This window comes from Centroberyx gerrardi, chromosome 17, assembly GCF_048128805.1.
Source record: "Centroberyx gerrardi isolate f3 chromosome 17, fCenGer3.hap1.cur.20231027, whole genome shotgun sequence".
NCBI lineage: Eukaryota > Metazoa > Chordata > Actinopteri > Beryciformes > Berycidae > Centroberyx > Centroberyx gerrardi.
This window is the reverse complement of record NC_136013.1, coordinates 12587512-12615139: the sequence shown is the minus strand read 5'-3', so window position 1 is coordinate 12615139 and position 27628 is coordinate 12587512. Positions and strand designations below refer to the sequence as shown.

The 27628-nt window shown below is 40.0% G+C and overlaps 3 protein-coding genes across 3 annotated transcripts; all 3 read left to right on the top strand.

The window, feature by feature from the left end:
- The first annotated feature begins 575 nt into the window (after positions 1-575).
- Positions 576-2614, top strand: cga (glycoprotein hormones, alpha polypeptide). Its single transcript, XM_078289427.1, has 4 exons — positions 576-584; positions 712-823; positions 1260-1444; positions 2496-2614. Exons 1-4 carry the CDS (start codon positions 582-584, stop codon positions 2568-2570), a joined length of 375 nt encoding a protein of 124 aa, XP_078145553.1. The 5' UTR covers positions 576-581; the 3' UTR covers positions 2571-2614.
- Positions 2615-3838: 1224 nt separating this feature from the next.
- znf292a (zinc finger protein 292a) lies at positions 3839-16594 on the top strand. The gene is made up of 8 exons (XM_071897077.2): positions 3839-3988; positions 6208-6362; positions 8033-8111; positions 8532-8667; positions 8826-9028; positions 9350-9486; positions 9696-9837; positions 9981-16594. Exons 1-8 carry the CDS (start codon positions 3839-3841, stop codon positions 16188-16190), a joined length of 7212 nt encoding a protein of 2403 aa, XP_071753178.2. The 3' UTR covers positions 16191-16594.
- A 1003-nt stretch (positions 16595-17597) lies between these two features.
- Positions 17598-27119, top strand: orc3 (origin recognition complex, subunit 3). The gene is made up of 20 exons (XM_071897079.2): positions 17598-17769; positions 17924-17978; positions 18080-18177; positions 18479-18623; positions 18835-18939; positions 19114-19277; positions 19447-19586; positions 20311-20470; positions 21647-21760; positions 21903-22036; positions 22326-22389; positions 22515-22631; positions 22803-22882; positions 24217-24350; positions 24561-24652; positions 24773-24870; positions 25005-25146; positions 25420-25536; positions 26330-26409; positions 26827-27119. The coding sequence occupies exons 1-20, from the start codon at positions 17746-17748 to the stop codon at positions 26930-26932; spliced, it is 2169 nt and encodes a 722-aa protein (XP_071753180.1). The 5' UTR covers positions 17598-17745; the 3' UTR covers positions 26933-27119.
- Positions 27120-27628: the final 509 nt, after the last annotated feature.

The window sequence follows — 27628 nt, the reverse complement described above, 5'->3', positions numbered from 1 at the left end:
GGACCCTAGAGTTATGACATTTCTTCTAAATTAGGTCAGAGAAGCATCCTACTTTCTGATATTTCAACGTTAAGTCTTAATCTTTATATTCTTAATAATTCAGAATCATAATCCATAACACTTAAAGTGAATTAAAGTGTAACATATTGCATTTGCGGATGATCTGACTGCATGAAAACAAAATGACCATGAAAATCACAAACTAATGACCTCCTCCCACCCCCCTTCCCCTTGCCATGACATGGCAAATGATAACAACCCTCAGTTACCAAGTAACAACATCCCAGGGATTAAAAGCAACATTCATAGTCAGGATGGAGGGATGATGGGAGTGTGTTTTGACTTTCCACCGTGTGTTCCGATGTTTTTTTTGCTTTCAAAGGATTATGAGAAAGGTAGCTAAGTGGCCAATGAGTCAGTGAGATCACTGATAAGGTTGGTGGGTTTTTATCTAATCCAGGCAGCACATATATAATGAGGGGCACTGGTATAAAATAGCAGGGATTGAGGCAGTTGGGTCTTCAATAAAAAGGCTTCCAGCACAGCACAGAGGCACAAAGAACGGGTAACTTTCTCTCAACATGGTATTATTTCCATCTATGTCTTGCTCCTTTACAATGTTATGTTTCCTTTACAGTGTTATGTTTCCAGTGATTTTTCATTTTGCTGACCACTTTGAACATTTGTTTTCTTCTCCCTCTACATTGTTAGGTAACTGCTGCAACAATGATGGGCTCAGTGAAATCAACTGGACTGTCTCTTCTTCTGTTGTCTTTCCTTCTTTACATAGCTGATTCTTACCCCAACAGTGACATGTCAAACAGTAAGATTTGTTTATACCACTAGTGTGGGTTCTTTATTGTATAATAACTGACCTCTTAAAGGCAAATCTAACCTCTTACTATAAGGCAATGCTACACTAGTTGTCCACATTCAGATTATAGTGGTAAAATGTAAATGGTTTACAATTTGTGTGCCTACATTCTATGGAATCTGATACCTGATAATGTAATTTAATGAATGGAGCTTTGTAGACTAGTAGACACACTAAGTATCTATTTGAGTAAATTAACATTTCTGCTTATTCCCAAGTATTTATTGCTATTAAATATGTGTTAAATATGAATATGTATTTATTGCTATTAATTATAAGATTTATTCACAAGGACTGTACACTTTATTTTCAGTGTCAAGTCTTAAAATGTCCATCTTCAATAGTTTTACATTGCGGTTTTTAAACTTCTATTCTCATTCCCCAGTGGGCTGTGAGGAATGCACACTGAGAAAGAACGTCCTTTTCTCAATGGAGCGTCCAATTTACCAGTGCGTGGGCTGCTGCTTCTCTAGAGCGTACCCCACACCTCTTAAGTCCAAGAAGACGATGACAATCCCAAAGAATATCACCTCAGAGGCAACATGTTGTGTTGCAAGGCACAGCTTTGAGGTACAGTCAACAAAAATGCACAGCAGTGTTTCCTTTAAATACCGTGTCTACACTCCAATGTAGGTTACAGGAAGATTAAAATGAGCTTTCAAAATGTCTTGGGCTTTATTATGTTGTCAAAGCCTTTCCCACTTCCTGCAATACAAGCTAGACATGGCAGGATGCAGTACTCTGAAACAAAATACTCCAGTTTGTTAGTGGTCTAGAAGAGGGTTATTATAGTTTGGGATTTTTCAGTTTTTATATAGATTTCAATTCATATTACAGTTCCAGTTGAGTTTTCACTGTGAGTTCAGTAGTTTTAATTTAGTTTTTATTTTTCACAAATGTTTAGTTTTAGTTACGTTTTTTTTAATTTTCAGGTCTAGGTTTAGTATTTTTGGTTGGGGTGGTATGTTTTTAAAGGTATTATAACAGAAGTTCAGAACAGGTATTTTGTATATGTTTGCAACAGGTATTGTGTAATAGGAATGATAAATCATAATTTCTTTTGGAAATGTATTTACATTAATTTTTCAATTAGCATTCAGTAAAAATAGCCAAAAATTTTCTACCCAAAATTCATTGTCTTTTTTACCCTGCACATAAACAAAAAGATGAAAATTGAAAACATTTATCGTATAAGTAGACAAGATAGTTTTAGTTCAGTTTTCATTTTTTCACATGGTATCGTTTTTATTTTTAATTTGGTTTATGACAGTGTTTTGTAACACTCAGGTTTACTTTTAATTTACTATAATAACCTTGGTCTAGTAACAAGATAATTTTGCTAGATCAGCCAGTACAATAGCCTAAGGTTTTGGTCACAAGTAAAAATAATTTGAAATGGATATTGAAACTGAAAAAAAAAAAAATCCCTTTATAATGTTTTGCTGTTATGTTATATGTCGCCTACCTGGATAAAGGTGATACACTAGGCTGTCTGTTTGTGCATTATTGGATGTTCCAATAGTCCTTTTATTTTTCCCATAACATATATGCCCAATTTGTATGTATTTTAGAAAAAGTAAATGTTTTTAACCTTCACTCTTGATTCTTCCCCCTCTTTCAGACAGAGGTCGCTGGCATACGGGTGAGGAACCACACAGACTGCCACTGCAGCACCTGCTACTTTCATAAGCAGTAAAAGATGGAACTGGAGCCCATCCTGTGACACTCTTCTGCAATGACGCTTAGCAACAAATAGTGTTTGTTATACTGTGCACAAGCTTTTTACAATGAATCTTTTTGTGCTGCCAAAATTGTCTTTTTTGTAGTGATCTTATGTGATGATATGTAATTACATACTGTGTTGATATATACATACAGTAGGTTTGCTTGTAGATTGAAAAGCAATTAAAATATGTACACTGATTCTGCATTTTCATGAATTTGTCTTACATCGAAGTGTATGTGTGTGTTTTGGTGTGTGTTTGTGTGGGCGGGGGTTTGTTTTGAATAGTAGCATGACAGTAAAAAAGATTGGCAAGATTTTACGAGACAGATGTTGTTGTACAGACCCGTGTCTTTATCAACTTGATTTTCCAATCATAATTAGCAGCCAGCATGTACTTCAGTTAGCCTGAGCCTGATGTTCAATGAACTCAGACATTAAATCATAGCTACTATAAATCAGAGAGAAGATGCTGAATATTTATCCTTTTCTAGCTTGTGTAGATTGTGATCTTGTGCAGGGATGTAGTGATGCGTAAACCCACCCAAACTAAGTTAACCTAACTTTTTAACACATCATAGTAGGTAGTAACTGATGTAAATTAGATGAGTATAGGGTCTTTCAGGGGTAGCAGTTTGGCCTGGTGGTAAGACAGCAAGAGTTTCAACTGGCTGACCCAGGTTCAAACCCTGTCAGCAAACATCTGCCCTGCTGAAGTGTCCTTGAGCAAGTCACTGAATGAGGGGGGCTCTTCTGCAGCTGAACCTGCAATCTCTGGAGGGGGGCAAGCGAAAAGAGAACTGTGTCACATTATTGTTTAAGGAAAAAATGTATGCTTTCGTGAAAATGAAATTGATGGTTGTTTGTCTTATGGTGATCACTGACTGGAGGTCATAGCTTACCCACCTTTTTATATACCACTACATCACTGGGCCAGTGTCTTTATCTAGGCTACTTGATTTCCCAACCAGAACTAGCTGCCAGTGTCTATTTCAAGTAGCCTAAGTTTAGGACAGTTTATCCATGTGCTCAGAGAATTCAGAAATGAAATCACACTGAGATTAGATGCTGAATAAAAGTGTGTAGTGTGATCCTGTGTCATTGTAAGGTCATGGATGCTTTGTTGACATCAGGGTATGTGGAGCACACTGTGTGCTCTCCCCTCCCCCTCCTGCGTGTCCGTGCGTGTGCGAGTCTGGCAGCGTAACATCTGTGCGTACGCGGTCGTGATTGTTGTGAAGATGGCGGAGGGGGAGACAGAGAGGGAATATGACACACGGAAAGCTATCGAGGTGCTCCGAGAGCGGTTCCAGGGTTTGTCCACAGCGCTGAAAGAGAGTTCGTTATCACCGTCGGAAGCCTCGCTGCATTTCTGCCAGGAGTTTTGCCAGGTTAGCCTGTTCGCCTGCTGCTCATCCCGGCCAGCCTGCAGCCCCTCTGGCTTCCTGGCCGAGGATGCGCGTCTACGTTTGCTACAACAATGTAGCTAAGGAGCTAGCTGGCTAGCTAGCTGCCTGGCCTTTCAAGATGGGGAAAAAACCTCCACCGTGATTTTCAGCTATTCTCTCAATGATGTTTGTCAGTGGCCTGCGTTTATTTGCAAAGTCTGACTATTCTCGGGGGAAGAAGTTTCCCCGATGTGTGCGCATTGTGCATGTATTACTCGTATTTTCCAGGCCAGATAGCTAATATCAGATGAATGTTGCTAGCTGGTATGCAGGGTCCCCCTGTCCTGTGCAGTGGTCATGCTGTGCAAAAAATGGATAGCTAGCGAGATTTTAGTGGATGATTGCATGGATATGCATTGAATTATGAAACTGTGTGTGCATTAGAAAATATGATTCAGACGTTATAACATTGCACCTCGACTCTTGTTCAGATTTTAGCTTTGTGAATAAAATAGGTTACTTTTTTTTTAGCTGCTTTATTGTACGGAAAGATCAATGATTTTTCCAAGGTGCTAGCCAAGGCCTTATGCACTAATTAATCCAGCTAACCACATCACCGGACATATTCCAGTTGGCCATATAGCCGGCAAAATGTGCTAAATGGGCGACAATATGAGCGATGTGTGTGCAGCAGGCTGGGAGAGAGGTTTGAAAGGGAAAGTGTGGCATTGGTCACTGACTCCATTACACATTCTCTTCATTTATTTGCCCTGACCACGTATATATCACGCTACTCCATATACATGTTGCCCCAGTGATACAGTGAAGATTACTGTCTTAGACCACATTTGTTTGAGATTATATGTTTTCATCCCACATTACTAGAAGTGAGTAATTGTATTATTTGTAAATTCGACTTAGAACTAATTGCAGAAAGGAGAGCAGAGCGTTTTTGATGTGTCGGGCTGGATGCTATAGCTAGTTTTGTCCAGTTTCGCCGTGATGGAGAGTTGTTTTATGAGAATGTAGATGCAATAATTATAAGGTCATTCAGCATGAATGGATCTGTATGAAATAATTGTGTCTGGAAGAACCAGGGGGCCGTTTTATTGAATGGAGGTTAGGCTTTACTTTCATGAGTGATTGGAAAAATTAGAGGGGGATGGAAGGGTGGATGAGGAGGAGTTTTTTTTTTTCTTTTCTTTTTTTCTGTACCATATATAACTGTTTGGTTACTGGTGCTTTGCTGTCTTCATTATTTATTTTAATGTATTACTGAAAAATAATCAAAAATCAGAGGCATCACTTCTGCTTCAAGTTAAATGAAAATGTAATATTTACAATGTTATACACTTTAAAGCACTAATGGTGAGAGCTTTTACAGTATGGTATGATTTGAGATGTTTTTCTTAATTGATAAAAACTCTTGTACTTAACAATTCCATAGCAGTTCTAAAATTATACTTTTGAGATAAGTTTGTCAAATTACAGCACATTTCATGAGGCGAAAGAATACATTATTTTGTTAATTTGTGATTGCCGTTTGATTTCTTTCAATGGAATCAAACCTTGATCAATTGTTTCTCTCCATCAAAATTCCCATAAACATTGTGTTAACTGTTGATGCCTTAAAATGCTCATTGATACTAAATTGCTATGATACCAGTTTTTTTGGATTCAGTCCCAGTAGTGAGGAATAAGATGACTTTTTTTTTTTTTTTTACTGTACATGCTTTTGATTTTATTACTGTTCACTGTCACAGTCATAAAGCCTAGTTTTTATGTTTTGCTTGTAAAACCAAACTTTGGTGGGTCTATATTTATTTGTGGGAACTTACAAAGCATAATACATTATACAACTTCTTTGGTACAATCAGCAATAGGTATTAACAAAAGATAGCTAACTTCCAATAATCTGATTTTTTACACAATATTATGAGAAAAAAAGTTTGGTGACTCATGATTTAAACACATGGTGTTTGTTTTTACAACATATGATTTCCAAACTATGATTTTTATCTCTCCATCACAGTCTTAATAAAATGTGCAGAATCAGCAACTAGCTTTAGCATTACTTTTTATGCCATTGTGAGTAAGGACTAATTCTGATAAACAATTAAAGTAATTTGTGAGTGGATTTTATTGTTGTAGTACAGCTAATGATATAAACGATCATTGATGGACTTGGCCTAACTGTACTGTTCTAATGTTTCTTTTTCTAGGTCCTTGTGGAGCATGCTGGACGTTGGAAAACTGATGAGGATCCACTGCCTTTGCTGGAGGTGTACACTGTGGCCATACTCAGCTTTGCTAAGGCCGCCTCCTGTCTCTCCTCCGAATGTGAAAACGTGCCACTCCTACTTGAAAAGTTAGCACTGTGAGTAGAACACATACGATGTGTGGATTAAGTCAGTGGAACTAAATTTTCTTCATTCTCTTTAAATGTCTATTAAATTTGTACTTGAGAAAAATGTGTATGAGAAAACCACCTGGGATAGATTACACTTGCATACAGCTGGGAATTTGAACTTATTCTGCATCAGGTTTGCCATATCAGATGTTCTTAGTGGGAGTGTGTTCACCTTTATTCAGGTCTCCATAACATCATGCTGACGTGTTTTCATACTTGGCAGATGCATAGTTTGCAAACAGCTCCCTTTTTACAGTAATAAGAGTTCACTTGCCTGTCATTAATTGAAGGCTTAGGCAACCTTCCAGTCCATGAATCACAAAGTGTCTTTCTTTACAATTGTTTTTTTTTGCCATTTAATACTATTCATAAAGAAAAATGCTTATTACAAGTATTTTTGCAAACTGCGTGCCTTAGCTGTAGCAAAAGGAAGGGGTGATTATTCATAGATAGAAAGAAAGAATGGGAATAAGATGAGTCAAAATAATCAAGTCGCACACAATGTGCATTGGTCGGGGCGTTTTCTTTTTTGTTTTTGTTTTTTGTTTTGACTGAAACAATTCCATGGCTCAAATGAGTCATTCTTACGATGATGGACAGTTTGGCATTGTAAACACTGTAGTAATCAAAACCCAAATGAACACTGGAGACATCTTTTTTCTATTATTTTAAACAGCATCTTTCTCATGAACTTGACCTGTAAAGTGTTATACAGACAAAAACATAATGCTAAAGTTGTACCTTCAGAAAAGCATCTCTATTATCATTCATGTTTTATGCAAAGACATTAACATTACCTGAAATTAGAAAACTTTGATGAATGCCAGAATTTTCTTGAATTTGTTCTGCAAGTTTTCCAAGATACAATCTGACACCCTCAGTGCCTGCTTTTGTTCTCTTTGCAAGTCCATAGGTGTAGTTTTTTATTCTTTGAATAGAACCATCCTTATTAGTTGTTGCCAAGACATACACTAATCTCCATGGAGATCACATTAAAGATGCACAATATATGACAAGAAAACAAAAAGACTATGACTAAACACACATGCAAACAAAAACCAAAGAAGATTTAGATGTAAAAAGTTGCGAACAACCGTGCAAACTGTCTGTCAGGAACTATGCAGTTACTCACATTGTGTGCTGTTGAAGGAGTTATAAAGGCAAAGTCCTTCAGGCTGTAATACAGAATAGAAATGTAGGCTACCTCTTGGGGAGCTTAGACATATTTGGGATGGGCTGCAGAGCATACTTTGCACATAGATTTACAGCAAGTACATGAAATGAAGGGCATCAGAGGCATGCACAAATTATTAATATAATATCAAGGGTGTATTTTACTTTAATTATTGATTACAGTTACTGGCCAGGCCACTCTGACCATCCTAAAAGCAACATTGACTGTATTTAAGAACACCTACATTTAGCCGTATTACCAGTGTGCTGATTTAGGAACAGTGACGGCCCCCATTGTTCCTGATCATCATCTCCATTATGTTCTAAAGGGCAAAACTGACTCTACATCAGCACATTTACTTCATGAATAGTTATTGTTTCTTTGTCACCCTTAATTTGTGAATTGTGTGTGCACATCCTTGACCTAAATCTTGCCTTAACAAATGATTGTGTTGAATTCACAGGAGCTGTGTGGAGCTGCTGCTCTTACTGCCCCAGCATGTCCCTGGTGCCTTATGGGAGGAGTTTCAGTCCTCCATGAAGGTCAGTATCCCCAGGACTGTTGGTACACTAGATTTTTTTTTGGCTTTTCTTTCCAATGATAAGCGATGAAAAATTGTTTGGTGACTAGAATGCATTTGGTTTAGCTCAGCATTGAAAACCAATAGAAATTTTGATCTATGACTAGAATATTTGCCCTGACAGTTTTGCATGATAAATAATACAAACATATGGGTTGAAATATTTGTCAGACAAGGGACTGTGGGTTCTGTCCCTATAAGAATGAAACTTTAAAAACGTGCTATTCACACTAGTCTTGAATGCTGACTTAATGTCAAGTCAGTAACAAAGTTGTAACAAGTATTTCAGATTTTATGCTGAGTCTGGGCACATGTAACACTTCTGAGTATGACACCAAAGTTTTAGCATTTTCATAACTACACGGTTACTTATCTTCTACAGTCGGCACACAGCCTTTTGGAAGAGAGTGGGAGCACACAGCTTTGCATGCTTTCAGTTCTGGCACAGCAGGATGGTGTCTGGTCCAACACTACTCTGAGCAGCATCCTGTCCAATGAAACGCCTCAAACTGAGCAAGGTTAGTTCTTACTTGCTTACATTTATATTGGTTTGGTGGCATAGCAGACCAACTTGTGCAGTTCTAATTTCTTTAAACTTCTATTTTTTTAAGTGTGTGTAGTGATTGTGGACTGCATTGACTTTGTCTCTTTTCTCTACTATTTCTTTGATTCTTAGTTCATGAATTTCTGGAATCGGAAGGTCCTACACTCCTTAACATGCGAATAAAGCATCTTATCAAAATGGACAGTGTTGATAAGGCTGCTGTACTTGCAAAGATGTGCTCAGAGTATCCGGGATATGAAGGAAAAGGGAACTTCAAACAAACCTACTTGGTTTGCATCTGTATGACAAAAAGTCAGGAGCAGCTAATGGAAGAGGTGAGAAATATCACACAGACACAGTTTCTTACACATATAAAGTCATTTAATTCAACAATTGAGCCAGCACTATGCTGTTGAAACAACTGATCAGTAATCTTACGTCTTTGAGACTGTGAACCCCTCAAAGGGCACTTGTTTGTCAGCAGCATTCCAGTAGCTAATCTAGTAACATGTAGGAAAGTTTGAACTAGATACAGAATGTTCACACCTTTGATTTGTAATAATGAAATGGGCACAACGGTGTCGTTAAATGCTATGGATATCAATTTTCATGAATTTGACTGTTTCTTTCATTATTTCTCTCTTTCTCACAAATAGATTACATCAGTAGACTGTAAAGATGCTCTTGAGATGATCTGTAACCTGGAGTCGGAAGGAGATGAGAAAGGAGCTCTTTGTTTATGTTCTGCCTTCCTCAAGCGACAGCTTCTCCAAGGAGATGTTTATTGTGCCTGGTAAGTGTTTCTGACTATTTGTTTTGACTACAAACACTTTTCCTAATTGCTGTTGAACAGTTCATCTTCACCCAAAATGAAGTAATTTCTGTAAGAAAAAACAGCAACAATCCAGTCATAACTATGCATAGGCACAAGTATCCTGTATGGTTTGTGGTTATCTGTGATATTTCATAATCATTTACAGTTTTGGTTCTGATCTTTTCCAGGGAACTCACACTGTTTTGGAGTAAGCTACTGATGCGTTTGGAGTCATCAGCCGATGCATTTCTCGACCAGAGCAAAAAGATGGCTCTTCTCTGCAGAAGTGTCTGTCACATTCTCTTTCTCATCAAAGTAGTCCAAAATGAGGTACAAAGAAATTTTTTAGTTGAAACCAGAACAATTATACATTGCCAATCACACCAACACTGACTCATAGTAGGATGCCACATCTGTTTTCAAGATCTTGAAAACTTATCCTTGGCATTTATTCATGTTTTTCATTTCCTTAGGTTGGAGAGGTGGGGCTTCCAGTGTGCGTTGAAATGTGCATTCAGGCTCTGAAAATGACCTCCAGTGACCATAAGGACAGCAAGTCGACCATCTGCAAAACTATTTACTGCCTCTTGCCAACTGATCTAGAGGTTAAGCGTGCATGCCAATTGACTGAGTTCCTCCTTCAGCCTACCGTTGACTCGTACTACGCCGTGGAGTCGCTGTACAACGAACCGGACCAAAAGCCTGAGGAGGACGGGAGTCTACCAGTGCCCAATTCTTTACGCTGTGAGTTACTGCTGGCCTTGAAGACACAGTGGCCTTTTGATCCAGAGTTCTGGGACTGGAAAACACTGAAGCGCAACTGCTTGGCATTGATGGGCGAGGAGGCAGCTATTGTGTCATCTATTGACACACTCAATGACACAGATGAACAGGAAGTGGAAAGCGCACTGGGCAAGGTCCCTGAATACAAAGACCTCGAGGATTTTCTGTTAAACACTACAAACGAACTGAATGAAATCACAGATGAAAGAGAGAAAAACAGAGAGGCTAAAAAACTTAGGGAGCAAGGGTTTGTGTCTGCTCGATTCAGAAATTGGCGAGCATATATGCAGTATTGTGTTTTGTGTGACAAGGAGTTCTTGGGTCATAGAATTGTTCGCCATGCTCAGAAGCATTTTAAAGATGGAGTGTATCTGTGTCCAATTTGTGCTGATAGTTTTGAAAGTAGGGAGGTTTTAGAGCCACATGTAGCGTCACATGTAAAGCAATCTTGCAAAGAGAGACTAGCTGCAATGAAAGCTGCTAGGAAGGTGAACAAACCACTTCAGTCCCCCAAAAGTCCATCTAAAAATTTGAAGGTTGCTGCCAAGACAAACACCAGCCCTGTTAAAATTGAGCCTTCATATAGCAACCATGCCAGTGCTGAGACATCAGTGAACTCGCGTCCTATTAAACTAGAGCCAGCTACATCTGAGACGCAAATAAGTCAAGATTGTTTCTGTCCTGTTAGAAACTGTTCAAAGGCTTTCAAGTTTTTCCGTAATCTCATGGCTCATGTAAGATGTCACAAGGATGACGAAGAAGCAATACGGTTCTTAGAGATACAGAAGCAGAAAGTGGTCTGCCAGTATTGCAGACGGCAGTTTGTTAATGTCAAACATCTCAATGATCATTTGCAAATGCACTGTGGCACCAAACCATACATCTGCATACAATTGGATTGCAAGGCCAGCTTTAATTCCAATTCGGAACTTCTAATGCATAGAAAAACACACTCAGAATTTAAGGCACAGTGCATGTTCCCTAATTGTGGCAAGATTTTCAATGAGGCCTACCTGTTGTATGATCATGAGGCTCAGCATTACCTTACCTACACCTGCCAAATGGATAACTGTGGGAAGATTTTCTACTCGCAGTCCCAATTCATGTCTCACCAGGAGAATCATGGTACAAATGACACAGTAAACAATTTGCCCGCCACAAATGAAAACCCTTCTGCCTCCCCAAAAGTTGAACCGTCACTCCAGAACACCCCCAACAAAGACGATAAAGGTTCTGCTTTTGTTCGCCTTGAAAGGATTGATACAGAGGCATATATGAAGGAAGCACCGAAGGCAGGCACATCACCATCCAGGTCACCACAGCTTGCTAAAGAACCTGGTCCTGTAAGAGTGAAACACTCAATTGAAAGCATGCTGAATTCTGTGGCAGATCCTGAGACAAATGAACCAGAGAAATGTTATACTCCACTGACAAATCCCACTCCAGCACCAGTAGATATGAAACCAGCACCTGAGGTTCCACATGCACACCCTAACGTGGCTGGACAAGATGAAATTCCTCCAGTGTGTTCCCCACCGAGTGCAACGAATCCTGTGGCAGGTCAACAGACAGAAGAGCATGATAATGGAGAAGCTTGTGAATTTCAGCAAAAGTTACCACAGATCATTTCTCCATCTCAGATAAAGACAGAAAACCCTTGTTCGCTACAAGGGTATCCTCCCAGCACACCTGCTGTAACTGGCAGTGAAGAGAACATGCATTGCTGCCCATATAAGGACTGTACACGCGCGTACAGCACAAACAAAAGTCTGTCCAGGCACGTGAAGAAACAACACCCTGAAATATTTGAAGACTGGAAACTGGCTAAGAAATATAACAAAGTGGCCAAAATTACAGCAAGAAAGCCAACTATTGGACCAGCCTCACCTAGTCAGTCACAGAACCAAAGGAACAGGCCGTCAAATCAGCTATCACCACTATGCAACAAAACTGGGATGCAGCAGATGGATTACCCAGTGGGATGTTCAAGCTCACCTGCCCCATGTTGTCCTGGCTCAATGGATCCAGTGCCTATCACTCCAATGGTGAATCCCACACTATACCCATCATGGGGAAGCCCAGCCAATTCTGGGGGACTAATGCAGTCAGATGTATCCCAAGCATGGTCTTCACCTCCTGTGAATAACTGCTATCCAGATGCCTTCAACATGAATGACTACCCCTCCCGGAGCTACCCTCAGTGGCAGACAGACCCTTATCAAACCACAACCTCTCTCCCGTCGGAAAGAGACCATTCGCTGGCAGCTACACATAGTGCCACTATGTCACATGTTACTTCAGATTCAAGTTTGATGTCTCAGTATGTGTCCAGTTCTCTGATGCTTGACAATGGAGGGCAGATGCACAATGGAGGACATCAGTATGGGCTAATGCATCCAGAGGTCAGTGGAGATGGTGTTGATGTGAGAAAAAGCGATGCCAGTATGACAGGCCAGTTGGGTAATGGAAACAGTATCTCAACAGTTGATAGCCTTCCTGGAGGAAGTTACCACACTCCATATGGTCAAAATGCAACTTCTAGTCTCACTCAAAGATCATCAGTGGATATTCCTATGAAATGCCTGAGCCCAGAGGCTCAAGTTGCACTAAAAGCTACAACTGAAATCATCAAAACAGAGAATATGACAACTCCTGGTTATGAACAGATGGACAACTCTGTGGATGGCATGCTTAGTCCTCACAGTGTAGTTCAAACAGATTTCCCTTATGAAGAGGACTGTACTAATGTTGAATGTGAGACTAACCCTCCAGATGAGAAGAATGGTGACCCTGAGACACAGAAAGGAAAACGCAACAGGCTAAGCAAGCGAACCAAATGGCCAGCTATCATAAAGGATGGCAAAGTCATCTGCAGGAGATGCTTCAGAGAGTTCACAAGTACCAAGTCTCTTGGAGGGCATCTATCAAAACGCTCACAGTGCAAGCCATTAGATGAAATTGACTTGACAGCTGATCTGCCAACGTCATTTCTTGATTTTCTCAATGACCCTCACGTCCCTGATACCAATGGAGCAATATACAACATGTCAAATGGTGATTTCTCACAGGAAACTTGTAGCTTGACCACTTTGACTTCGCCTTTGGTGATGAAACAAGAACCCCAAAGTGCAAATATGATCGACTCTTATTCATCAAACCCTTTCTCCTCTGAAGACCAGCTCACTCGCACAAATTGCGATAGGGCAGAGAAGGCAGTAGAGTTGGCTAATCAAGGCCTCACTGTACCTTATCAAGAGGATCACTTGATGGAAATTTCAAAGGCCTTTCAAAGGCTGGATTTGATTGAGGCTGCACAAGAGAAAATGCTTGGAAATCTTTCCTTAGAACAGAATGTCAGTCATAGTAATCCAACCTCTGACAGTGAAAAAAGTAAGACATTAAAAACAAAAGAGAAAAAGGATGACAAGCCTTGGGAAAAGGTACCTAAGCCTTTTAAATGTGACCAGGATGATTGTGAGTATTCATTCATGACAAAAGAGGCATTATTCAAACACCTGAGTAAAATGCATGATTTTTCCAATGAGATGATAGAAGAACTAAAAAGAACTCCAGTCAAATTATCTCCATATCCTTGTCAAATTTGCCCAAAAACATTTACCAGAACTACAGGCTTGAGAATTCACTATGAAAAAGTCCATCGCTTGTCAAAGCCAGAGATGCAGAGGCTAAAGATCAGTGCTCGAAATAGGCGTGTATTCAGACTTAGCAGAGATGATGTATATAGCAGCCGTGCAGCCACTGAGGTCAATACCAGCCGTATGACAAGATCTTCAATCGTGTTACCTGCTATAAAACAAGAACCACTTGACATTGCAATTGAACCTCAATCAGACACTGAGGGTAATTCAAAGGTGTCTGAAATCAGTACAGCAGAAGATGCAGTAAAGGAGAGCCTCACACATGAAGTATCAACTGTTACACGACTACCATCACCTCAAAACTATTTGGGTGACAGGCCCTTTTGTGAGTTGGCACTAGCATCAATTCCTGAACAAGCCCCAGAGGAACCTAAAGGAGCTGACGTAAGCAAGACTCCAGTTTTGAAAAACAAATCCAGTCCAGTTGGCACAACATGGGAGCATCGAGGAAAAACGGATGCCTCATCTTTGAACAAGGTAAAAGAACCAGCATCCAGCCTGCCTGTTGCATCTGTTTCATCCTCCCCAGAAAAACCCAGCAGCTCAAAAAACACACCAACAAAGGATGAACCACAGAGGAGAGAGAAACCTCAGAAAAAGTTGGGGCTCAAAATGTGTGACACAGACAATGCCTTCAGTCCATATAGACCATATCGCTGTGTTCATGAAGGATGCACCGCTGCTTTCACCATTCAGCAAAATCTGATCCTCCATTACAGGGCTATGCATCAGGCATCCCTGCCCCCCAGCAAACCTGAAATTGAAGTTGAAAAGACTGTTGTTAGCAATGGACAAGAGAGCATAAGCAAAGATAATGAGGTCAGGTGTCAAGTGAAAGATTGTTCAAGGGTGTTCATGGGAATTACAAGGTTAGTGCAGCATTACCTTTTACTTCATAAGTTCGCCCGTGACAAAGCCACCGCAATGATGGCAAGCATGAACGTAGGGACTTTCAACTGTGACCGGCCAGAGTGCGCTCTCCCCTTTGACTCTGTGGATAAGTACATTGAGCACATTAAGAATTTCCACAAGGAAATCGCCATCTCTGAGAGCGGGACAGTGGATACAACTTTCAAGTGTGAGTATGAGTCATGTGACCGTGTTTACACTACAAAATCAAACCTCCTTCGTCACCTGATAAAAAAGCATGAATATGTGTATGATCCTAAAAGCAGTGATGGCAGAAGGTCTAAATCAGTGGGGCTCTTCTGTGCGGTCAACAATGGGAAAGAGAATGTTGAAAGCAAATACAAAATGAAGAAGAAAAACACAAAGAAGAAAGAGGGGAAGTCCATTGAACATTGGACAAGTTTCGGAAAGCCCACACTGAAATCACACGAAGAGGCATCAGCCATGTGCACCAAGAAATCCTCTTTGCAGTACCCATGCATGATAATTGGCTGTGATGCAGTGGAACGGGCTGAAAGGAATATATTTAAACATTACACCACTCATGGCCTCACAGAGCGATACATTGAAGACCAGAGGAGCCAGTTCATATTCTGCAAAAAGTATTCACGCTCCAGGTTCAAAGACGCAAACAAATCAGAGGGCATGTCATCAAGTTCATCTTCTGAGGAGACAGAGCCGGAGGACAGTGAAACACCCAGTTCAAAGTCCAGTGATCAGAAGACAGAGGAGCTAGTGGATAGAATGGCCCAAGAAGACAGCAAGTTGTCCAATGATGAGAGTGCAGAATCCCAAGCTTCCACTGGGACAGAAGGGGGAAACAAAAGGGGCCGTCCCAGAAAACCTGCACAGCCTACACCAGCTTGTTCGGAGAGGATGCAGACCCTTAGGAATCGTTCGACTGTTAACAGTTCAAGAGAGAACTCAAATCCTGGTACCCCTGCAGCTCAAGAAGAACAGCGTGACGAGGGGGTCATGCCAGGGTCTTTCAAGCCTTTAGGACTCGAGGATTCTTTCCTTAAGTTCTTGGAAACCTCCGAGTCAACCCACACTTCCAAACGGAAATTGACTGACAGATCCAGTGTTGAGTTGCCGTCCAAAAGACAACAAACTCATAAACAAAAATCTGCTATGAAAAGTAAAATACCTGATGAATTCAGTGACTGTGAAAATCTCGTAGACTTCAGAAATCCCCACAATCTCAAATCAGTGAGCAATGTTAAGATTGTCATGGATAAAACTTTTTCAGACGGTGCTGACCTATTGCTAAAGCAGCTACAAGATATGAGGCCCATAGTTATAATAAAAAAGTGGCTTTATAGTGGATCATAGCCTGATGTTTTATTTTCAACTCGTTCTCACTCAGGATTTGAGAAGTACCATGCTGCAGAATGGTTTGTTTGTTAGTGCATCGGATTTCCAACTGTTAACAGTAATGGTCACAGTTAAAGATGAAATGGCCTATTTTGTACTTATGGAATATGTCTTGGATGATTTTAAGTATGTATGTTAGTTATAATAACCAGGTAATCTATAGGGCATAGATTTTAGAAACATGTTTGTATTTATGATGCTTAGTACTGAAGATGTTTTTTTTTTTCTTTTGCTAAATGGAGACTTTTAAAGAAAAACTATGTTTTTATATATCCCTATGGGATTTCAAGTTCTGTTTGTATTTATTTCATCCTTTTTCAACACTAGTAGGCCTATCTGTAATATTTACATGTCTTCCACAAAGTGTTCAATAAAATGTAACTGGTTCCTTTTGTAAAATGTGGTCCACGGATCTTAATTGTGTTGCATGCATTTTAAGTTAGTCATCGTCAGGCTTAAGTTGCACTATACAGTTGTCTTTTATAGGATACTTAGCATGCACTTTGTCCTAATACAGCATGGATACATTCCAATATTAGTTGGTGTAATAGTGACAGGTAGTGTTAAATTATTACTAATTATTAGTAATCATTACTTGAAATGAGGAATATAATGACACCAGACAGTCATACCTCTAGGTCGCCATGGTTGAATTTCAGATATGAAGGAAAAAATGAATGGAGAACGAGCTCAATCACAATCTTCTTGCTGCTCTGCTCTACACACACAATAGGCTATGTGTCCCATAGGCAGAACTAACATTGTTAACATAATTTTGCAGGAGTTAATCAGAATGTGCATGTAAAGATGATTATGGATAGTATAACTTCTCATTGCAGTCCAGTTCAAGGGCCCTGTTTTCATAAAGAAATATGTAGGCCTCTATGGTAATTCTCCTAATCATTTTGACAGAACTAAATATTTCAGCACTGACTCAAAGACAGAGTTCTACCAGTTATTATCATCCATGATATCTTTATCATATACCTGCATGCTGATTAGCCTACTCTGAAATTAGAATCTACTTGATACAATCAGGTTCTACAATATGTTTTTTCACATAGACTTTTAATGGGATTCTACGTGTAAAGCAAGGACAGAGAGGAAACCCAGACTCGGGATGTTCAAGATCAACAATGTTAATAAATCAACGCCATGCTGCAGAAAAAAATAGAATGAAAGTAAAACACAGCTTTTTGGTCATATCTGTCTCTTTGGTAGATGGCTTCACTTTGAATGTGATTACAACAATCAAACTTTGATTTTGTCATGGTCACTCTACAAAAGTTTTGGGATATGATCGCGACGTAACGACGCCAATGAACACAACCTTTTCCGTAAACGTCATACTGGCGGGAAGTATGGTACAGGAAGTGGCCTCGGACAGCTAATGTTATGTGTTATCGTAACTCTTAACGCAAGTAACATTTTCAAGTAATATTTTGATGTTATCCAGCGACAGCGTAAGACATTGACTTATCCTAAGTACATTTGAGTTACATTTAACGCTGGAATGTCTACTTCATCTGTGTCAAAGGTAATGTTTACGTTTTGTGGTATATCTTCTTCATAATCAACATGTATCGACGTTGTCAGCCGTGATATAACATTAAATCTCACTAGTTCTTTAAGTTTTGTTTATTTGCTTAGGTTTTTACTTACTGACAACTGTTTGGCTATTGTTATTTCAGGGCTGCTTTGTTTTCAAGCCTAGTGCTAAAAAGAAACAGAAGACACTCGGCGTGGGTGAGTCTAGTTATGTTCATGATACGAAAAGTACCTTAGTTTTCAGACATGTGAGATATGTTGGCTAACTTATAGTCATTTTGTTTACCTTTTCTCGACAGAGGATTATTTCATTCATGGCTGTGAAGGTACTGAGAACAGTGAACTGCGGTTCAAACTCTGTCAGGATCTATGGGACAAAATGAAAACTGACACCGAGGTGAGAACAACTAACCTGCATGCATGTAGGACAGTAATAAACTCCCCCTTCCCATAGTTAATTTACTGTCCATCACAAGAGAATTTACACAGTAAAACAATGTGGAAACAGTGCTATCTGTCAAGGAGTCTGAGTGTAAAGGATAGCTTAAAAATTCGATAAATTTGCTTAAATGTGCCATTCTCAACTACAGTTTTTGTTTGACACAGGAATAGATTGAATGGAATGTGATGGAAAGGTTTTACAAGATGAACTTACAGGATGAAAATATGTTAAAGACATTTTCTTTGTCGTCTCTAAGGTTTTACAGGATGAACTCAACAGGAAAATCCTAGACAGCTTGCTGGAGTTCACCAGAAAGTGCTCTTCCACTTTCCAGCGCGGTGCAGATGACTGGGCATCGCGGATGAGGGCCAGTGAGATTCCCACAGCGGCTCTTGTGCTTGGTATGCCGGTGATGAGACAGTATTTGACATTTACATTCATCATAACTGTTGAGGGCTGTTTTCCCCCAGTTCGATTTGGAATTATTAAAACAAAGAATGTCACTCCCCATCTACATCTGTGGTGTGCTATGCCTTTGAGCGCTTATTTTAACCCTAATATATAGTAGCATACATTTTGTCTGCTTGTCTTTTCCTTTGATATCCTCCATAGGGGTGAATGTGCCGGACCATGACATGACCTTCCAGAGCCTGTCTGACTTACTCCAACAGTCTGTGACTCCTCATGTGGCCTCTGTACAGGCCAAAGAGTGCGGAGGTAAGGGTTTGGGAAAGCAACTTGCATGCCCTTTTGTTTTTGAAGACTTTAAGAAATGAAATGGAGATTATTTGTACCTTAGAAGAGCAACGGCATTGGCTCAGTAATCATTTCTCTATGTACCTCCGTTACATTTTGTGCTTTCAACTGTATATCTCTGCTTTATCATCTCAGCTTTGAAGCATCTGATGCAGAGGGTTCTGGAGAGGCTGATGAACACTGTTGTGTCTGTGGATGAGGATGATGAAGAGGCTGAGCAGACCAGCACCCAGCTGCACAAGAAGGGAGTGCACTGCTCCCTCAGTACACTCTGTGACTGGTACAAGACCAAGACAATGGTAGGAGGACAGGATGGAGCTGTTGCGCATGCTTTCATATCTGATATGAGGTGATATCTGACAAATGTAGCATAAAGAGCAAATAAATGTTGTTATGATCAATTGAAAGCACTTCTTCAATCCTGGTGTATCACGTGGATAATATATTTTGTTGGGGTTTTTATTTCAGAAATCCAACACTGATACTCCAGGAAAAAAGCGTAGTTCTCCTGTCAAAGACGAACACCAGCAGCCCCCCGTTGTCATTATCTTCAAAGACTTGGAGGCCTTCAACCCAAGAGTTCTCCAGGACTTCATACTCATCTGCAGGTAACTAGGAACTCTGGGTTAAACAGTTTATCGACTGTTTCCAGATTTTTGGTTTCAGTGAAATGGTCATGGAGTTCTACAGCTCTGAAACAAGTCTGCTTTAGTAGACACCCTCTTAGAAATATAAAACAGCATTATACAAATTGACCCACTAAGGAAATCTTAATCCATTTTATTGCCATTTAAAAAGCCTCTGCTTTATATGTCTATCTTGCTGATAAAGCTAACACTGATGATGCGGTTTTGTAAGATTTGAAAATTATGCTCCACTGTGAAATTCTCATTGTCATCTAGCACATAGCGTTCTCAAAATCTGTTGTCTTCATTGGACACAAACAAAAAGTGTAGCTTTGAAGCTTTTAAATCTCTCCCAGGTGAACGTAGCTAATTTTGTTAACACAGTTTATATTTAGCTGTGTTGTTTGTTTAGTCAGAAGATGATTAGATGATTAGAAGACGGTAGCTTGCAGAATTGTTGAAAGCAACACCAACCAAATCGACATACTCAGAAAAAAAGGTAAAAGTTGCATCATTTAAAATATAACAACAATTGTCGAGGCAATAGTACAAGGCCAGTGTGTTATGATATTTTGATTTTATATGTTGTTGTTTTTCAGACTATTAATGAGGCATAACAAAATAGGAAACTTGTTTGTATCCCCTTTGTTTGTTCATGTGATAGATTGTGATCACTGATGTGTGTGAACTCGTTCTCTTTTCACAGTCGGTACGTTGAACATCTTCCCCTGATGTTCATCTTTGGCATTGCCACATCACCCAGCACCATCCAGCACATGCTGCCCCACTCTGTGTCTTCCCTGCTTTGTATCGAGCTCTTCCAGTCTCTGTCCTGCACCCAGCATCTGGCCACAGTCATAGACAAGGTACATTTCACCCACACATGCAGTAAAGAGGAAACGCATCTGAGGTTCACAGAGGAAATGTATTCGAAGATCACATGTTTTTGGTGTAAAACCCAGTGGGCAGTCCTCTCACCTTTTTTAGTATTTTTCTTCAAACACAGAGACAATGTGGTTCCAGAAGTGGGGGACTTAAACACTGTCTCTGAGCAGAAGATCACACTTTTTATTGAAATTATGCTTAATTTAACAGATATGACATTTTCTTCTCGCATGCCTCATTGCCCATGCTCCGTACAATTTCAATTGAATGGCTGCTCCTCTTATACTGAAAATCCTATAATTTGTGTTGAGAATCAGTATGAAAGAATTTGTCATGTTTGAGGAACTCTCATGCAACTGCTGCATTGAAATACTCTGAGTATGTACTGACGAGCTCTTAATCATAATGATGGTCTAACAACTCGGCAGTGTATTACAGTACAGTTATTTCATGGATTTTCTCTTTTTTTATATTATTTTCACCTTTTGCACAAGCAACAAAGACTCCATAGGTATGCAGGTGTTTTATTTTTTACCTTTTATGGGGCACAGAATGTACTTGCTTGGATGATTATTAAGGAATTAAAATGAACAATGTCAAGCAACCAAGTTCAAAACTATGCAGCATTTCCTGAATCTGTTCAACTGTATTCTGGTTGATGTCATTGATAAGTTAAGCTTGTGTTTCACAATACTTCCTCTGTAAACCTGTGAGTGTAACCGAGGGTAAAACAGCAGCATAGTCAGACAGATAAATTATGTTCTCTTGTTTCCATGTGTTTTATACACTTTGCAAATGAGACAACTGTATTTACAGTTGTTTGCTGTCATAATGTACTGTGCTAATTGTAAGAATAATTGGTGTTGGGAGGATGTTTATTATATTACTTTGTCATTGATCATCAACCTTTCTTTTAGAAGCAGTAATGAAATGGTACATATCATCATTAAATTACATGGAACTTCGCATAAATATTAAATATTCTGATTAAAACTGTCTGCAAACTGTCCAGAATAGCCCGATCAAAATGTCATATGAGTACAACAAAGCTAGGGATCCATTGCTCTACACTAAATGAATGTACTTGCCTCATATGGGGTTACGCTAATGAAATCCCAGGAAATAAATTGTATTTTCTGTGTTGCCTGTGTCTCCAGCTGGTCCTGACGCCTCAGTTCCCTTTCAAGCTCAGTGGTAAGGTGCTGCAGGTGCTGATCAGCATCTTCCTCTACCACGACTTCTCAGTGAGAAACTTCATCAAGGGCCTGCAGGTAGGGAGTAGCTCCCAAATGTCTGTTCTCCACTGTGTGTCTTATCAGTGTGTCATCTCTTTGTACTGCCTCCCTGTCTGTGGATGCGGCCCATTGATTTAAATGTGTGTGTGAGATAAATTTGCGCTCTGTCGGTCTACAGCTGGCCCTGCTGGAGCACTTCCACTCTCAGCCTCTTAGTGTACTGTGCTGTAAGAAGAAGGAGGCCCTGGTTAATGTCATGCAGCTCAGTCACCAGGACCTGGAGAGGGTCAGGCAGCTGCCGTCGTTCAGGAGGTACACACACAATTAGCTTTACACCAGTGTGCCATTGCTTACTCGCTGGTTGACCTCACATTGTTTAAGGAGAGTTAGTCACTTGGCAGGCAAAAAATTCATACATTTAAATGCACCTTTGACATGACTGCAAGCAAACACGCAGGTTACCTTAGTTTTGCTATGCTGTGGTATGATTTTAGCAGCTCACTGTATGGTTTGTGGTTTCGTAGTGTTTGTGTTTTACACCCTTTCAAATTTGAAAGACCAAGTCTTTAAATGTAATCTAACCTATGTGAATTTTTCCCAGGTATGTAGAGAAGCAGGAACCTCAGGAACAAGTGAATCTGTTGACTGATGACACTCGCATAAAGGTACAGTCTTTATCTTAACACAACCATCTATCCCCATACCCAAGAGGTACCAGCCATTAATGAGCGATTTCTGGACAGAAGTTTATTGACGAGGCTTCTTTCTTTGTTTTCATTTATTTTTTTAGGAGGTGTGCCAGAAGCTGATCAAGAGCCTTCGCAAATACCACAAGAACTATTACCCCATCCTCAGGTGTCTCCACACCCTGACCTCATCATTACCCAAGTACCCCCTCGGAAAACAGGCAAGGACCTATTTCTCTATGTTAAAATAATTTTTAAAAAAAAACATAATTTGTCATTGAATTACGGGTGTCATGTTTTTTTCAAACTTATTGACTTATTACCTCTTCACCTTACCATATGCTTTGTTGGGACAGTAGTGAAGTTATCTGTGTCTGTCTCTTTGTTTACAGATCCGGGAGCTCCATATATTATGTCTGGAGAAGAATGTATGGGAGAATGAGGAGTACCAATCAGCCATGCAGCTTCTCAAGTAAGACTGGATAAGTAACTTATATCTGGGGCCGACAAACAATATATTAGTAGTAGTTGAAATATTCGTAGATAGTCATAAATAAATCTAAATGACTGAAAATGTGGGCAGGTTTGAGCAGTCACTCATTGAAGTAATGTAAGTATGTAAATTCACCTCACAAAAATGCTAAGATGATTTGCAGATCTGCTGTGTCAAAGTAGCCACTTTCTCTTCTCTTCAGCCGGCGCCTTCAGAAGCCAGGCCCACTAAAAGAAACATTTCTGCAATTTCAGTCATTCACCAAGCGATGGCACTCTGCTCACATAAGAAAGCAATAAAAATCCACTTGAATGCTTGTCATTGAGATTCACATTCCTGCCTCCCAACATCTCCTCTGCATGCAAGCATACTCGCACACACATACTCACACACACACACACACACACACACACACACTCACAAGCGCAGCCGTCGAGCCATTCTGGCAAAATTTGGAATGGCCTCATTTTTCGGCCACAGGACCAGGTTTATCTTTCATGTGCTTGTGCACAGCACACCAAAAGTAGTCAATAGATAATTTTACAAGCTTGTGTACTTTGACAGCCTACACACTGTCTGATTGACTCCACAATATGAACCGAATGCATTGCGTAGGATCAGGATAGGAGCTTTAACTAAATAGCTATGGTCAATATGAGCGAGATGAGCGCCTCAAGGCTACAGTCTGCACCAACAATGGGCACACATACAGGTTAGCTTTTTAATGTTTTATACACACTTAGTCCTGCAGACCCAAAATGAGTTGGCCCATCTATATGGTAACACAATTGCCAGACGCTGAGTCCAGACATGTTTTATGTGCAAAGGTCTGTTGCCAATTCTGAGTTGTAAATTGGATCAGTTCAATTGATACTTTATACTAGCTGTCTGTTGAGGTACTCTTAAAAGTGCACTAGTTTTAATGTATTAAAATTGACCTATTTGACCTATTGTCCTATTTTATTATTTGCATGGAGAATTACAGAATCTGTTTTATGCTGCTGTAGTTTCAAGCATGGCTCATCAGTACTGCAGCCAGCATTTTACACATTTTACCACAAGAGGGCAGCATAATGAGGGGCGAGAAGCATCACTGCGCCTCCTGGTGGCCAAACAGATTATAACAGTTGAATTCCATCTTGGCTATTTGAGATTTGGTTGTCGTCATTTAGGGGCGATCCTACACTTGTCCCACACCTCGGGACAAACCAGCCACTTCTCCAGCAACAACCCGGTGAAAAGTCAGCCACTTTTAGCCTGCCGATCTGTATGTGCTACCTCTCAACTGTAAACCTTCTGCGGTCTCCCACCAGGATGCTGGCTAAAGATGAGCTGGTCGCATCGCTGCAGAGGTGTGCTGAGATCCTGAAGCCTGTCAAGTCGAAGAAGATGAGGAATGTTCTTGTCCAACTGGAAGACCTGCTTGCCAAATTTAATCAGTTGGACAGTAAGTAGTGACGATTAAGATGAGGGGCATGGACATGACATCAATGTTTCCAGTTCCTACATGGATTTCTCTCTCTTCTTCTACTCTTTGCTATGCACACGTTCCCTTTCCTCAGATGATGCATCCATTTCCAGTGGTATAAGCAATGGAAGTGTTATACATATCCTTCACTCCATGCATGTTTTTGTCTCTTGCCTCCATTCTTAACAGAAGCCTCTGGTGAAACTGCTGCCAACGGGGAAGACATGACCTCTCCTGGGAAAAGTCTCCAGAAGAAAACGGATCTGTTCCAGTTGCAGAAGGTAGCTCACCAATATGCAAAAGAAGTTATCTTCACTGTGTTTCTGTGAAGAGGTTTTCCACCTCTCTGATGTGTTACTACTTTGATATATAAATTGACGGAATATCCCCATGTACTCTAGACACTGCTGGAGATGAAGGAGTCACGGAGATCCAAGAAAATGAGTCAGTTTGAGATTCTACGAAATGAAGCCCTAGAGTTTATCGATGGCTTAGTAAGGTGAGACAGATTCTTTTCTGGCTCTGGAGTTTATAACACAACTGACAATGTGATGCAACAACCAATTTAATCAAATCGCATAACATAAATCTTGTAGAAATACTTATTCAGCCTACATGTGTCCATCCTACCAGGTGTCACCTGTCTCCCCCAGAGTCTCAGACACTGAGCGAGGTGTGCTACTACAGTTCCTCTGCTGTTCTGAGACGCCACCTCAATGCCACGCCTCGCACCACCATTCAGACTGCACTCAGCAATCCCTACCACTACCTCCAGGTGCCTCTTAGTCACTACTTTGTCTTATCGAATGGGTAACCCACTTAGCACGAGGAGGGACTGAAAATAATGAAAATATGCTCGCTGTAGTACAACTGGCAATTCTGATAATGTCTCCAGGACGTTTTTAGAGTGTTATCACTTTGAAAAAATGTAGCTATGAGTGTCAAAGTGTGTAAGACACATACTTTAAGAAGTTTGAAAACTAAGACCTTATCCTTCTTATCAACCACTTTCACTTTTTTATTTTGTTTTATGTTTTTTTTTTTTTAGAATGACAGCCTAAGGACTGAAGATGGGACGGTCTCTAACGGCGCTCCTGATATCTGCATCGTGTACAAGCTGCATCTGGAGTGCGGCAGGCTGATCAACCTCTATGACTGGCTAGAAGTGAGTTTAAACCAAAACATTTGATGTTAGGGTAATTACCTAATTACCCTATTTTAATGAGTGCAAGCAACCTCTGTAAGTTTATAACCTCTGCTGTTTAATTGCCTTTTATTCACACTAATAACACCATTTTTCAACTTTGCCTTAAAATTTGCCTGGCACCAGCACCTGAATCACTCTCGCTACATTCAGGTCGAAATGCTTCCATTAACAGTGGTTTTACTGAATAAAAATCTGTTCAGTCCAATCAGCATCCGTTACTAGGCAGAAATAGCCATTCAGTTTGAATATCAGGCATTCTTAAAAGGTTCCTTGGCCACATTTTGTATTTCAAATTCTTTAGAATAGCATTTAGGGCAGCAGGATGGCAGTGAGGAGAGACACTGTCCTTCAACCAGAGGACCTCAGTTCAAGCCAATCAAGGGCTGATTTTCCTACAAGGATCAATAAAGTCTCACATTATTATTATTATTATTAGCATTATTATTCATATTATTAGATATAATAGAATGTGCACCAAGACATACATTGTTTGGTTTTAAGACTGGAACCTGCTTGTCCCTAACATGGTATTCAGAAAGAAGAGGACAAAAGTTTTGTTTTTTTCCCAGATATTTATAGATGTATTTGTTAAAGTTGCATACAGTACTGACTCAACTCGTAGCAGCAACCGATAACAGTGCAGACTGAAGTTGTGAGGTGTGAAAGTTTCCATTTCTGAAGATCAAACATTTCCCAGGAAGGACTGGCTGCTGTCTTGAATGAGACCTGAGTGTGTTTGTGTTTATTCCAGGCCTACGCCACTGTGGTCTCCGCTGCTGAGGGTAAAGATCCCGATTCTGATGATTACGGGAAAGTGGACGAAGTGAAACAGTATCCTTCCATGGCTTGATCTGCAAACATGTTTTTCCCTCATTTTTATACACGCATATAGCTTACCTGTGCAGGTAAATAAATAACATAACGGTGAATGACAGGTCATGAGATGTCATAAAATGAACAAGGTACAAGCCACTGCTGGGTTTGGAAGCAACTTGCAATTTTTTGACAGTGATTCTGATGAAGAGTTTTTAAGAGCAGATATTGAGATAATGATCAAGGTGTTAGCTCCGGGGGAAACATGTAACAGGATGTGACAGGCAAATTGGTTGCTGCAAGTGTTGAATAAGGTTTCAAAATGCATGTAGTAGTCGGGGGTATTGATTTCCTATAAAGCACAAAGTGTTTTTAATTGTTTTGGTCAGGGGTTCTGCCTTAATTTAGACATCTTATTCCTTAACCGTTCTGTAGTGCTCGTTTCATCCAGGCTGTGTCAGAGCTCGAGTTTCTGGGTTTCATCAAGTCCACCAAGCAGAAGACCGACCATGTGGCTCGACTCACCTGGGGAGGCTGCTGATCCAATCGTCTGCTTGAATCTCAAAAATCGACTTTGTCTGGGCCCTTTCTCTTTTCATCAGCTACAACTGTGAGGGGAAAGCTAAAGCATATTATTCACCCAAGTGCATTGAGCAGAGTTGGACTTGGAGATTTACATTTTGTACTGTATAAATGTTTCCTTTTTCTAATAAAAGATATCTGGTTAGTGTCTGATCAAATCATTGTACTCATGTTTTTTTTTCTTCAGTGTGTATTAGGCCGAATGACACGCACATATTGTACTTCTAACATAAGATAGTACAATCATGTCAAGTGCTAGAAACTGATGTACAGTTCTAGCTGCAGTGATGGAAAAACTAATTTCAACTCATAATTTTCTATGGCTCAACCACTAGGGCGCTATACTGGAGGCATGGCTAGAAGGAACATGCATGGCATACACATGTAATCGAAAGACATGATCAAACCAATATAACCAGGAATAATTATGTTGGTCTCTCCTTCCATGAAAAATCAGGAATAAAGATTTCAGACGTAGACACATCTTTTGTAGCGGTTGCAAACTCAGGTCTTGTCATTTTGAGTAGTCATTCACAACTTCCCTCTACCCTTGGGAAAAGGGAATAGCTTTTTGACTTACAAGTTTAACACAGTGACTAATAGCTTATCCTGAAAGCTCTTTTCATAAATGATAACATAGTCACAAGATTTCTTG